Source organism: Loxodonta africana, chromosome 2, assembly GCF_030014295.1.
Source record: "Loxodonta africana isolate mLoxAfr1 chromosome 2, mLoxAfr1.hap2, whole genome shotgun sequence".
NCBI lineage: Eukaryota > Metazoa > Chordata > Mammalia > Proboscidea > Elephantidae > Loxodonta > Loxodonta africana.
Genome location: NC_087343.1, coordinates 161392038 through 161406760, shown reverse-complemented (window position 1 = coordinate 161406760; position 14723 = coordinate 161392038). Strand labels below are relative to the sequence as shown.

Sequence of the window (14723 nt, the reverse complement as noted above, 5' to 3'; positions counted from 1 at the left end):
ATACAATAGGTGATAAATATTTACTGAAGGAGTAAATGAGTAAATTTCAAAATGTCCACAAGACACTTCCAGTGACACAAGGGGGGACACAAAGATGAAGAAAACACAGTCTCTACCACCAGCTCTACTGCAGTTATTTGGCAGCAATAGCCAGAGTGTCTCGTTCATTTGGAATCATGAAATGATATGATTCTTTAGTACAAGAAAAGTTGTCTTAGTTTAATGCTCAAAAAAAAAAAAAAAAAAAACCAGAGTCTATGAAAAGTAAGGGCTGGGGAAGGAGAAGAAAGGAAAAATAGGCCCTTGTGCCTCTCATTTATCGAAGTCATTGCAACAAAATCTTCCATTCCCTGTCTTGTATGGAGCAGTGCAACTTGAACTGAATCATAACTAACATTTGAGCCAGGCCTGTTCTCATTGCCAAAGTCTAGATACTATTATTATGTCCAGTTTTCACATGAGGAAACTAAAGCATAGAGAAGGTAGGTAACTTCCCCTCAGGTCACACAGTTAGAAAATGATAGTGTCAGGATTCCCACCCAAGGAGTGTTTCCAGAGTCCATGAACTTCTTAACCATGGCACCAAACTTCTTCTTAAGTGTCCTATTAAAAGGAGGAAGTAGCATGTGCAGAGCACACAGAGGACCTGTTAGAGTTATAGTGAATTATCCTGTACCTCCACTGACCTCCTTTGCAAGACAGGTGTAAGGGTTCAGTTGAACAACTACCAGGAGATGACTACGTGCTTAGCGCTGTGCTAGAAAGTGAGAGACTGGATGAGCAAGACACAAGCCTGCCCTTAAAGTGCTCTTGGTCTGCGCAATTGCCCTTGGTATAAGTCTTTGGGATTCACAGATTCAAGTCACCTCTTACCTTTGGGATTCACAGACAAAAGTTTCTACCTGCAAGTAATTTTAAATGCCCACCTGTGGATTTTCTAAAACTTTGAATTAGAAAAACACTTTACTAGGCTGGAACGTGGGAGTCTGATCTTTAGCCAGAAATTGAGACCAGACAAAATGCAATAAGCACATCCTATTGTGGCTTTATATTAAAAATAAAGATAGCACTGATAATAACTGAGTATACATTATGGTCTAGGAACTTCACTTTACAAGCATTATTTTATTGTTCCTCACAACCATCCTGTTGGTACCATTGTTTTCATTTTAGGAGTCCCTGGGTGGCGCAAATGGTTAAGCACCCAACTACTAGCTGAAGGATTGGCAATTCTAACCCACCCTGAGGCACCTTGGAAGGCAGGCCTGGTAATCTGCTTCTGAAAGGTCACAGCCTTGAAAACCTTATGGAGCAGTTCTACTGAGTACACATGGGTCACCATGATTCGGAATTGACTCAATGGCAACTAACAACATTTTCATTTTACAGATGAGGAAACTGCAGCTTGGGTCACACAAATAATAAGAAACAGGAGCCAATACCCAAGTCTAGAACTAAAGCCCAGGCCTGCACTACTTCAATTCATAGTACTTTTAAACACATGATTTAAAAAAGTAATTTGTTTTTCAATAACAAATGACTAGCAAGTGAGAAGAAGAATTTTTAGGAAAATTTGAGAATATGCAACTGCAGTATGAGGCTAGTTGCAAGAAATCCATAACTTTGTGTAATTTTTTAAATTTTATTGTATTTTCAGTGAAGGTTTGCACAGCAGTTTCATTTCCCATTCAACAATTTCTATACAAATTGTTCGGTGACATTGGTTACATTCTTCACAGTGCGTGAGCATTTTCTTTATTTCCATTCTGGTTGTTCCATTTCCCTGTCCCCTTACCTTCTCATCTTTGTTCTAAAGTAACTGTTGACTGGTCTCATAGATATTTTTTAAAGGAGTACAGTACTCATGGGTGATATTCTTTATTTTGCAAGCACCAGTTATTCAGCTAAAAGGTGATCTCAAGGCTTTGTTTTGGCTCAAGGTTTAAAGAGTATCTCAGGGCAATAGTCTCAGGAAGTCCTGTGGTCTCAATCAGTACAGTAAATCTGGATTTTTTTTAAAAATTGAGGTTCTGTTCCACGTTTTTATACCACTCTATCTAGATCCATCTATTGTGGCCATGATCAGAATGGTCGGTGGCGATAGCAGGCCACCATCTAGTTCCTCGAATCTCAGGGTGGATGAGGCTAGAAACCCATGACTTTTTACTGAATTATGTTTCAAGGGGAAGGCATGTGTATGTACAAAGAACTGAGTTATTACCACCTCTCCTGACTCATGGTATCTTTTTTCTTTCACCATGTTCCCTCCAACCAAGGAGCCATTTGACTGGTGTCCCCTCGTGAATATCAAGACTTTTTTTTTAGTATATAGAAATGTTCAGTGCAGTACCAAATTTATAACAGATAAACTAAAAAGAAATATCTAATAGTGATGCACATTTCTAAGAATATAGAAGTACAAGAAAAATAAATGTTAATCAAAAACTCGAGTTTGTAAGGTACCTTATACATGTAATAATTGTACTTTAAGAAGTGCCTAACATGAATTACTTCCTTTAATCTTCACACTATAATTAGCTTCATTTTACAGATAAGAAAGTTTAGGCTTATAAAATCAGTTAACCTTTCAAAGTCACATAGCCATGAAGAGCTCGAATTGGGATTAGAGCCAGAACCTACTGCTTGATGATTATGTCACATGCTTCCTTAAGAGAGAAACTGATGACTAACTTGGTAGAGCCCCTTTATAATAGTTTTTCTATTAAATTATATGTGTAGCAGGGTCACATGATATTTAAAGTAGATAAACTCATTCATGTGTTCATTAATACCATGTAACAGAATGATTAAATTTTGAGCCTTAGGAAAGATAAGGGTTTGTTTTTTATGTGATTTAAAATTTTTCTACTTAACAAAATTGATTCTTCATCACTTGACTGCAATCACATTCATATAACCAAAAACTTACTTTTCCCATTTCACCTGGCCTTCTGTCTTTCACCCTTCCAACTGTGAAGAAATTAGACATGGTATTCCTTCTGCTTGTACCACTCTTCCCCCTGATTTTTGTCTAATCCTCTCCAACTCATTCTTCAGACCCCACAGCAAATGTTACAGAGTAAGAAGCCTCCTCTGATGTCTTCCAAAGAAGGCAAAAGCCTAGTACTGTTGTTCACCATTGCAGCCCTAGTACTGAGCACAATGCTCAACACATGGTAGACTTCAGGGAATGCGTTTGTTGAATGAATGAATGAATGAATTAGTGGAAGTTTATAGTCTAGCTTCTGAACTAAGTGATAAAAATGCACTAAATGTTCCCTTCAGCCTTTAGTCTTCTTCTTGGCATATAAGGTGGGGAGACTGAGTACCTTCGCTGACAGCACACAAGACATACCTCACATCCAGCAATCATGTGAAACACTTTTGCTTGTTTGTTGCTTAGTGGATCCAGCAGATTGAAGGAGCAGAGGCTGCCCTGCACCAGAAAATGATGGAGTTGGAAAGTGACATGGTGAGTACAAAGATGTGGCATCGGAAAAATGAAGGAGAATTTACAAGGCAAGTGGAAGATGACAGTCACCTCTACCAGTTTTATCTGGCACTGATGAAAGTTTGTAGTCTTCCCATTACAGAGTGGAAAAAAATCTCCATAAGTATCTCATAAAAGTCTTGTTATAAATATTACAAAAGTGTATCATGATTCTCCATAAGCATGATACAGTTTTGCAATATTTATAACAAGACTATCTTGAAGGCATCATTATTACTATAAAACATTTAGTGGATTCCTATCAAGTTAGAGATCCTATAATAAGAACAACTCGCATTTATATAGCACGCTACAGCTTAAAAGTCATTTCCTTATGTTTACACAGGATTCACATTTTACCAAGAGGTCAGACTCTAACATCAAGGCATATAAAAAGAACTGTTTGTATTCAAAAATCACCCTTCAAAAGTCTTTAAATGTACAAATATTAATTAAGCAGCCAGCCAGTAGCAGGTACTATCCTACGCACTAGGGGCTAGAAATAATCAGGAAAGTTATCAACAAAATTACTGCATGTAGGCATATAGTCTTTCAAGAGTCAACACAATCAGCTTTTCCTCCAGTGTTGGAAGAGGTCTTTGTTTCTTCAGCTATAACCCAAAGAAATAACAGACTTGTGTTTGAGGCCATGTCGTACATCCAAATGCTGGGATCGCACCCAGCATGGCAAGGTGCTGACGGTAGGAGGGACACAGAGGAGCTGAGGACAAGCGAGGGAACATCAGGTTTACATCTTCTGTCTGACACTGGCTTTGTGACAAGGGCAGATGCTCTGTTATTGGGTGGCATTGTGGGTGGAATCACCACCAATATTTCAATTGTCATCTGTCTCTGTGTTTGCTAATTGTACACAGATGGAATTCGAGTAAGTTAAATTTCTTTATTGTCCAACTCTGCTATATTCCATTTTGTAACATTTGACACAAATATAGTATCACAGATATATTTAACACTTACCTTGTTAAAATTATCTTTAATAATACGCTCTCAGATTGGCATAAAAATCTTTTAGAGTATTCCATCTGGGTTTTTCATTGTATCTCTGATGCTTGATTTTTACATTCCCTGTGTGAGACTATGAAAGTCGAACTGTTTGTCTAACAGACAAAATCTATGACCCTGCAAATATTAGTGACTTGTGGTAGAGTTAGAGAAAACATTGATCACTTTTTTTTTCCTCTCTCTCTCTCTCTCTATTATATCTATATGTGTACAATCGGTATAAATATATATGTTAAATCACTTTTGACTTAACTAAAGTGACTATATTTATCAACATGGCACTTTATTATAGGAACAATTCTGCAAAATAAAAGGCTACCTGGAGGAAGAACTAGACTACAGAAAACAAGCTCTCGACCAAGCCTATATGGTAGGTATAAAAAACATTGACGACACCCAGATTGTTTGCAACTCTGCGCTATGGAGTAAAGCACCCTATTTAATTTTGTCATGCCATGTTTTTGAATAGATCTTAACATCATGGTCATTTATTCACTGATCCTAGTTCTAGTATTTGAACAAATATATCCCTTGACTATTATAATATTCTTGCAATACGTAATAAATATTAAACATCACTTTGCAAAAATTAATTGTATATTGTTAAGTCATATTTAAATGAAGGGCAGATTAGCTGGCAGTTAAAGATAAATTTTACTAAACCAAAATGATTTATTTTGAATGCTAATCTAGTGGTGGAATCAATGTCTGCTGTGTTTGTTAGGCATGTTTTTAATTCATTTACTTCTCACAACAACCCTATGAGGTGATATTGTCATATCTGAGGATGCTGAGACTTAGAGAGTGTGGGAACTTTGCCCAAGCTGGTAAGCGGGTAATGTTTAGATCTGACTCCAGATACCATGGCCTTAACTGCCATAACCCAGCCATAGCAAGTGTGGCTGTGCCAGTAAATGGGCTGGGCCTTTTCCTCTATTGCTTAAGATCAGGCAGATTGAGGGGCATATGTGGTCCATTCCCCTCTACCATATTCATATCATGTAGTTTCTAATGGTGGACTAAACTTTGTATTCCTTTTCTCCTTGTGCCCTGCACTGACTCACAGTAATGACTCAAGAGAAAGGGAGCAAACTTAAAAAAAAGTAACATTTCAAGAAATTTCATCATGCTTTCCTAGAAGCAGCCTGAGTCAATTTTAGGAAAAGAATGAAGCACTTAGTCCCTGCTTGTAACAAAGAAGAGTTAGTATTCCCCCTCCAAAAATGAAAAAGAGATTCTGAGCATTTAGGAAAGGGGAGAATGAGAGTTGATCACTTACAGAATAAAGATTGAAGTGATTTTTCCCTTCCTTCCCACCCTTTCATCCATTCGTATCCTACCTATAAATAGTAAGCTCTGTGTTCATGTGGATCCCAAAACTACTGAGTACTCATTCAGACAACCATATTTAACTTAAAAAAGATGGTATCCGCTTAGTCCAGGATAAGAACTAGTGAAACATCCCTCACCAGGTCATGTCCAGTCACCCCTGCCAGAGTTACAGGGGATAAGATTGTAGATTTCAGCAACTATAGTTGAACCATATTTAAAACAAACAAACAAACAAAAAGTGGGTCAGGGAGAGGACTAGAATTCTGTCTCTGGCTATATGAGGGGCACTTAACCCTTCATCTAAAAGAGAAGAGATTGAAGGAGCCATTTCATAGCCAGAACAACCATAAATCTCAGCATATACAAAACAGGCTGAATTACAAAGACTAAGCCATTTTTTTGATCATATTTCCCAATTTTTGTTTCAAGGAAAAATATGGACATCATAAAGCCATCCTCAAGTACAGAGGTTTGTCGTGTGGAAAAGAAGTAGCATTTTGTGCATGAAATATAGCTCCAATTTAAAGTATTTTACCCCAATTTAGACCACGTTTCAATAGTTCTAAAATGATGGCCACCATGATAGATGTCTTTAAATATCTGAAGGGCTGTCAAATGGAAGTGAGAACAAACTTATTGTCAGCTACACTGGAGAATAAAAAGAGGTACAGTGACTATAACCAAGTAAGGACATTTTAAGAATGAAAAGCATGTGAAATGGACAGGATCCCAAGAAAGAGAACAAATTCCCCATCACTAGCGAAGTGCACATATTGGCTGGATGACCCTTATGGCATATTATAAAGGGGGTCATCATGAGGGGATTTAGGCTGCATAAACTTTGAAATTTCTTCTGTTGCTAAGATCTGTAAGACAAAAGTAATACGTATATGAACACAAGCATACATACTTGCTACATTCATACATCACACATAAATGCTATTAAGTGCCAAAGTTAGCCCTTTATAATTCTAATTGCCAGAGAATCCAGGAACTAGAAGCCACTTTGTACAATGCTCTGCAGCAAGAAACTGTCATCAAGTTTGGTGAATTATTAACTGAAAAACAGCAAGAGGAGCTGAGGACGGCAGTAGAAAAGTTACGGCGGCAGATGCTGAGAAAGAGCAGAGAGTATGACTGTCAAATTCTTCAGGAGCGAATGGAGCTCTTGCAGCAAGCCCATCAGGTGAGAACTGAGTCACTATATCCGCATAGGCTTACTACTAAGTAAATTAGACTTAGCACTAAGTACTAAGAACATGATCCCAGCATCTCATGGAGAACCCACAATACAACATACACTCTTTCAGAGAATAAAATGAATCATTTTTGCTTCTCATCTCCATCAGTAACCTTCACTCAGGTACAGGATGACAATTTTGTAAGGATTCAATCTTCAGAAAGCTGGCATTTCAGAGGCATTGCATATTTTTAGAGCTACTTCATAATGAAATACCCTTCACTTTCATGGAGCCTAATTATCTCCTCTATGCAGGAAAGCAGGATTTTTCCCAGGGAAGAAATAATGCTTTCTTCTATTACTGGTCCCAGTCAATATCCTAGCCTGATCCAAAAAACCTGAATAGGGTAAATGAGAACAAGGGCCTTTCTCTTTATTCCCAGAATAAACAGCAACCACTACAAAGACTGGAAGCTGCTGTTTACTTACTGACATTTGCTATGTCAGGAGTTAAACTAAGGGCTCTACTTACATCATTTCAATTAATCTTCACCGTAGCCCTGTGAGGTAAGTATTCCTATTACCATAATTTTGGAGATAACAATACTGAGGATGTGAGTGTTTAAGTGATTTGTGCAAGCTGACACAAATAGTAAGCAACAGAGCCAGGATTACAACCCAGGGCTGCGTGACTCCAAGGCCACACTGTCATATGTAGCTGGGGTCATCCATGACTTCCGTGATTCAACTAGGCTAAAAAAAAAAAAGGCTAGCAAGGCTCAAAATAGGTACTCGATACTAATATACAGACAAAAGTCTTAATTTTAGCTCTTCATTTGTGCCATAGCTTGTCAGGTGAGTGCTGGGGCCCTAGTCAAAAAGCAGATACCAATAAGAATTCCAGAATTGAAAACGCCAGGCTGTAATATTTGTAACAAGGAACTGGTACAAAATCCAGGTGGGCTGTACAGTAGGTAAGAATCACATAGGTATCAGAGATCAAGGTGATTAGGGATTATTTAATAACACCAGTAAGAGCAGTTCATAGGAAACATGATATTTAGTATACTTCAGATACAGCCAGGAGCTTTGTGGGTCTTTATAAGCTAACAGATTATGCAAGTTAGCAGGGAACTTTGAAGCCATCTGTACCAAAGATGATAAATAAGTGCTTGTTTGTATTAACAACCATTCAGATTTCATCAGAAAAGTTAGAATTTTTACCCAGGAAAAGAGTTTTTACGGCCTCTAATGATAGACTTGGAGCCCTGGTGGTACAATGCTTAAGAGCTTGGCTGCTAACCAAAAGATCGGCAGTTTGAATCCCCCAGCAGCTCCTTGGAAACGCTATGGGGCAGTTCTACTCTGTTCTGCAGGGTCACCATGAGTCAGAATTGACTGGGTGGCAATGAGGTTTTTTTGTTTGTTTGTTTGTTTGTTTTTTGGTAATGATAGACTTTCTGGCATCATTGCATTACTTCAGGCATCCTTTTCTTCTTTCATGGGTTGAATGTGTCTTCTCCACAAAAAGTTATTCTGCTGCAAGAGCATTTTGTTCATCTCAACAAATCAGAAGTCATGTTATAAAATCACAGAAATGTTTCTTTTTAAGATGAACTTATAGTTATCTACATTTATTTATCCATTACTCGCCTGTCAGTTTGTCAGCATGTTTATTTATGCTTAAGCCCTTGTCATCTCTTTTCTCTCTTTAATCAGTTAGCTAAGGTATGTCACTCCTGAAGGAGTTGATTCTGTTTGTTTGTTTGTTTGAAGATATTCAATCTGAGCTGATGGGCATATAACATTTCTAAGCCTCACAGAGTTCCATTGACATTGTCTGTCTCATAAACAAATGTTTATCGGAATATGCCTTTTTCAGTTCTCTCTTACTCTTTGCCTCTCGTTTTAATCAGTAGCTTAATTTCATAGAATTATTCCAGAAGGCCTTGGCCAGGACATGGCCTATATAAAAATATAGTCCAGTCTAAATTCTAGAGCATATCACTAGCCATTAGACATTTCTACTTAGATGGTTCTGAGCAAACTCAAATGAAGCCTAAATACGCATTCTTATCCTTACCTCCCTCCTCCCTCCCTGCCTTGTTGTTGTTGTGTGCCATCAAGTTGATTCCAACCCATAGTGCCCAAATCACTCAGACTGGAAACACTGGGATCTTCTCCGTCTTTTACCCCCAGAAGTTAATGTAGTAGTATGTTCAGCTGGCATTTCCCCTGCAATGTTTTTGAAACTGATCCATTCTGTCTACACTTGTTACCCTAGGTGTGTGCAGGACCTTTTATTACTACAATAGCTTCCAGTGCTGCCAAATGTTCCTGAGATAACGTGACTTTGTCATCTACACATTTATTCAATCAAACATTTAAATGCCATTTCCTATGTGTGAGGTACCATGCTAGACATAGAGAACTCATCAATAGATCCTGCCCTCACAAAGCTTTGAATCTATCGAGAACAAAGGAAATCATTGCAAAGAAAACTAATTATGACATAATTTGTTATGGGACATAAGAACATCATATGCAGTGTACTGTAGGGACCTGGTTGTGGGGAAAACTTTAGCTCCCCTCTGTTTAGTTTGTTAGGCATATCATTACAGATTCTTCACCCCTTTCTTCATGTTATATTTCTGCTCAAAAGCTTTATTTCTAATTGAGATCTATGCAGGTCTCTTCAGGTCCTTCATTAGCTGGTTACCCTCCCCCAAAAAACCTGATTTCAGATGATTCCCCAGATCATACTTTCCTCTCTACTCGGCAGGACATTTCCTGGTACCACTTGGGCTTTGAATGTCCTACCTCAAGCCTTAGTTTTCATGATTGCTCACCCTCAAATGTCCCTCAGTTTCTGTTAGATTTCTCCAAACATTCTCATCTTTCCTGTCCCTGTTCCAGATCTGCCTCCTCCAGGATGCTCTTCCTGACAGCCATAACGGATTGCACACTACTGAAAAATTCCTCATTCCATACCATGTTAGATACTCATTCCAACCCATTTATTGAGAGTTTGCTATGCACAGGGGTTAGAAATATTCATGGTAAAAGAAGACATAAAAGTCACTACTTTCATATATCTTACAGATGAAAAAGGACAAACCAAAGGCACAAATGAGGTAATTTCAGAGAGTTCTATGAAGAAAATTATACAATATGTGTGTGTTTTGAGAGTGGGGTTGGCAAATTTAGATTGGTTGATCAGAGAAGGCCTCTCTGAAGATACCTCTATAGCACAAATGATGAAAAGAAGGCAGCCACACAAAGATCTTGACAAAGTGTCCCAGAAAACAGGACAGCAAGGGCTAGTTCCTATAGTGAGAATAAGTTTGAAATCTTCAAAGATCAGAGAGAAGGGCAGTACAGCAGGAACATACAGAGCAGAGTGAGATTGATATGAGGGGAAGATAGAGAGGTAAGACAGGACCAGATCATATAGGGCCTTAAAGCAGGCTAGCTCTTCCCTCCTCCCCTTCCCTACCCCCTTAAAACTCAGGGGATTGCTGTGAGTTTTAGGAGTTTACATTTTAGGAGTTCACACTGACTGCTGTAGATGGATATAGGATGGAAAAGAGTGGAAGCAGGGAGAACCAGTAGTAAGCTATCATACCAGTCCTGATGAGGGTTAATGGTGCCTTGGTGTACTTGGTAATAATGGGAATTAAAAGAAGTAGGTAAAAAGGGATCTGTTTTGGAGCCAATAGAATTTCCTGTTGGATTAGGTAGCAAGAGGATGGGAAGAAAAAAAGAAATCAAGCATATTTCATACAATGTAGCATAACTAATTAACTTAACAAATATGTATGGGTAGCTTCTCCATGCTAAACTCTGTTCAGGTATTAGAGATTGGTGAAGTAGTTGTACACTGGTTTTAGCTATTGTGTACATTTTTTACTTAATTTTATTATTCCCTGTGTTTTTAATCTTGTCTCCCCATCTGGATCTGATACTTCCTTGAGATCAGAAACCAACTGATGCTTTACACCAGTTACAACCAGCATAGTCCTGAACATGTAAGGAAGTGCCCAGTAAGCACAGACGTGACTGCTGAATAGATAATGCAATAATCTAACATGTCCATGATTTTCTCAATATAATACCTGCTTCCACATCCCATAGACATACCAAAGAGTTATTTGTACATTCAGAGTGAAAACGTCTATTAAATTCTTTTACCACGTGTGGCTTTGGAGGATGGGCAGTTCTAAAGAAATATACACACACACCATCAGCATTCTACTCCTATACCTTCTCCAGCATTCATGTTCATATAAGTTTAAGATCAGCCTTGCTGGCCTCACACTTATCAAAACACACCATCCTCTTCTGCACAGATCTCAGCAGGGTTTCTCAACCTCCATGCTCTTGGCATCTTGGGTCAGACAGTTTTTGCTGTGGGTGCATTGTAGGCTGTTTAGCAGTATCCCTGACCTCTACCCACTAGATGCCAGTATCACCACTACACCCAGTCATGACAGTCAAAAAATGTCCAGACAATTACATAGTGGTGATGGTGCACAAATTCATGAATATACTAAAGACCACTAAACTGAGCACTTTAGAACAAATAAAGAAATAAATAAACTAAAAAAAAAAAAAATATCCAGACATTACCAGATGTCTTGTGGGGGACAAAACCACTGCTTTTAGTAAGAAGGGGATATGATTTCCAAGTTCAGCAGTCTTTCGTACAGTGTGCCTTTTTTTCTCCTCCTTTGGCATTACAAAAACCTGTGTTATTAACCACTTAGCTTCTACTTTTTTTCATCTCAGACTCCTGTTCTCTATTTCCTAAGTATTCCAAACAGTGGCGCTAAATAACAAAACTACAGTGTATAACCATGTGCCATGATTATAAAAGGCCTTTAAGTTGCCAGATATAAATTTGAAGACTTTTTTTTTTTACTTGTAAATAACCATCTGTATAATATGATTTCAAATCCATGCTATTAAATTAATGAAATTTTGTTATATAGTTGACAGGTAAGATCAAAGACAATTCTGGAATGTTTTGATCTTCAGAATCACTTGTGCTATTTTTTGTTTGTTTTGTTTTTTCCTGATTTATCAGTTTTCTCCATGGAATTTTTGTTAAAGTGTAATTTCTACTTTATTTTAGGAGAATTGGCCAATCCTGATTTGTGAAGAAATTCCATCTTAAAACAGTGTTGAAATAAGGTTGAAAAGAAAGGTTAGCAAAAATCAAATGGGAGAGGTTTACATTTATATGACCTTTAGCCATTTTTCTGTGGCCCTCCCACTTCTCATTCCAAGCCTGATGATAATAAGGTGGGAACTATACCTCTCTTATGGGGAAGATGCTCTGTAGGGATAGGCCCAGTAGAGAGTGGCAACTAATATTTGGAAAAATTATAATCAGTAACAGTAATTTTCCATGCCAATTATGGATAATTTTTGGAACATGTAACTAACTACCTTTTAAGGACAGAAAACATACATAGGTAATCCCTGATTTATGATGTATTCGAATTATGACAGACCTCCCTTATGACCATTTGTTTGTTTGTTTGTTTTTGTACATCTTATTATTTGTAATATGACTATGTTGCAGTACATAATTCGCTGATGTTATCATTCTCAGATGTTCACACACAGATGTTCAATGTTATGGTTTACTGTTCAGTACACTGCGGGACAACAGGCTATGGCCTGGTCTATGGGAAGGGCAGTGTTCAACTCTAACAACATAGGACAACTGAACAGTACACACGCCAGGCAGCTGTACTTGATAATGCCCCAGGACATCCTCCTCAGATAGATGATCTAAATCAAGATGTGAAAGTGGCATATCTACCTCCCAATACAACAGCCGTGATTCAGTCTTGGATGAAAGTACAATCACCACCCTCAAGGCATACTACCTACAGACTATGTTTTCTCAGATAATAGCTGGAAGTACAGTAACCTTATGCAATTCCTGGAAGAATTATAATATTCTTCAGTATATCGAGAACATTACATCTTCTTGGGAGGAAATTATGGAAAAATGCATGAGAGAATATGGATAAAATTGCTAAGTTATGTTAACATGCTCGAAGCATTTGATCAGGATAACATGATGGAAGAGATCAGTGGAAAAATCATCCATATGGCAAGAGCAATAAATTTCAAACTTGATATCACAGATGTGGAACAGCTCATAGATCACAAAGAAGGAGAACTGACAGATTAGGACTTAATGGATTTAGAAGAGGAAAGAAGTACTGAAGAAGAAAGAAAGAATGACGATGAGGAAGGAGAGAAGTTATCAAAAAAATTTACAGTGAAAGGATTAGCTAAAGTTTTTCTAAACTAAACCAGGGGCTTCAGTTGCTTGCAAACATGGACCCACATGCTGATCACCTTGCTAAAGTGGGTAGGCAGATTTGGGGAACAATGAGATGGTATCGTGAAATGTATGAAGAAAAGAAAGGACAGGACCATAGAGACAACTCTCACTAATTTTCTAACTAGAAGCGCCATCCCCATTCCTAGGAAAAATCCAGATGATCCAGAATCTCCTACAAGTAGAGTTCTTACCTCAACTGACAAAACGCCAAAGTCATTCAACTCTTCATCATCGGAGTAAATTTTTATAATTTGTGTATTTTATTATGTTTTTATGTATTAAGATATATCAGTAAGATTATATGCAACGTTTCCAACACCCAAAGACAAAGATTGCATTTATAAAGATACTGGTAATAAAAGGCAATAATAATGAAAACTTAAAAAAAAAAAAAAAGAGGTATTCAGCATATTATTTGTCAGAACCAACTTAGGATGGAGCTGTCAGAATGGAACCCTATCACAAGTCAGGGACTATCTGTATGTGATATTTCCATCTGCTGGCAATAATGCTAATGTTTTACAGAAAGCTTTGCGTTTTAGATTGGTGAAAGATTTTTGTGTACACTAATGCTTCCCTTTTTTTTTTTTTTCTTTCTTCAGAGAATTCGAGACTTGGAAGATAAAACAGACATCCAGAAAAGACAGATAAAGGACTTAGAAGAAAAGGTATGTGCTAAGTTGAATATCTGTGTTATTCTTTATTTGTTTAATCATAATATAATATTGATTTTACTCACTATGTTTGCTTTCTTTCTTCTCAGTTGTTCTGTTTCTTACTTAGGCAAGTACAGTCACATAGATTCACAGTCAGTCAGGCACCTAGATTCTGGTAAAGGATCTGCCATCAGGGCTTGACTTTTTTACCTCTTGCATTGATTTTTCTCTTCTGTGTTTTATTGCCTCAGTTTCCCCTTCCTCAACTTCATTTCCTTCCCAAAGGTTTCTTCTTTTTTATTTTACTCTATATTGTTCTTTGTTTTTAAAACGTTTTTAGTACCATAAAAAAAAAAAAGTCCTGTTATTATTCATAAAAGCCCTTTCTTCCTTGCAATATAGTTTCACCTCAAAAATAAGTTCAGAAACTTAGGTTGGTGCATGGTAATTACCCTCTCCTGTTAACTTCCTCAATGGTCTGAAAGAATAACTGCTTCTTTCAAGCCACCTAATAATTTTCCTGGATAAAATATTGTTGTGGTTATGTGCCGTTGAGTAATGTGACCCTAAAACATAAAAAAAAAAAATTTTTTTTTTTTATAGTGGTTGTTAAAGAGCGCATTTGGAAGAGCGTGTGTGTGTGTGTGTGTTGGAAGAAGGGGCAAGGCTCAGACAGGG

General features: G+C 37.6%; 1 protein-coding gene across 1 annotated transcript in view; it reads left to right on the top strand.

Annotated features, from left to right (window-relative positions):
* Window positions 1–14190, top strand: part of JAKMIP2 (janus kinase and microtubule interacting protein 2) — a 58728-nt gene extending 44538 nt beyond the window's left edge. Inside the window, exons 16-20 of the mRNA XM_064279706.1 lie at window positions 3404–3472; window positions 4806–4883; window positions 6828–7031; window positions 13992–14057; window positions 14173–14190. Coding sequence (XP_064135776.1) covers window positions 3404–3472; window positions 4806–4883; window positions 6828–7031; window positions 13992–14057; window positions 14173–14190 — 435 coding nt within the window. The remainder of the gene's footprint in view (window positions 1–3403; window positions 3473–4805; window positions 4884–6827; window positions 7032–13991; window positions 14058–14172) is intronic.
* Window positions 14191–14723: the final 533 nt, after the last annotated feature.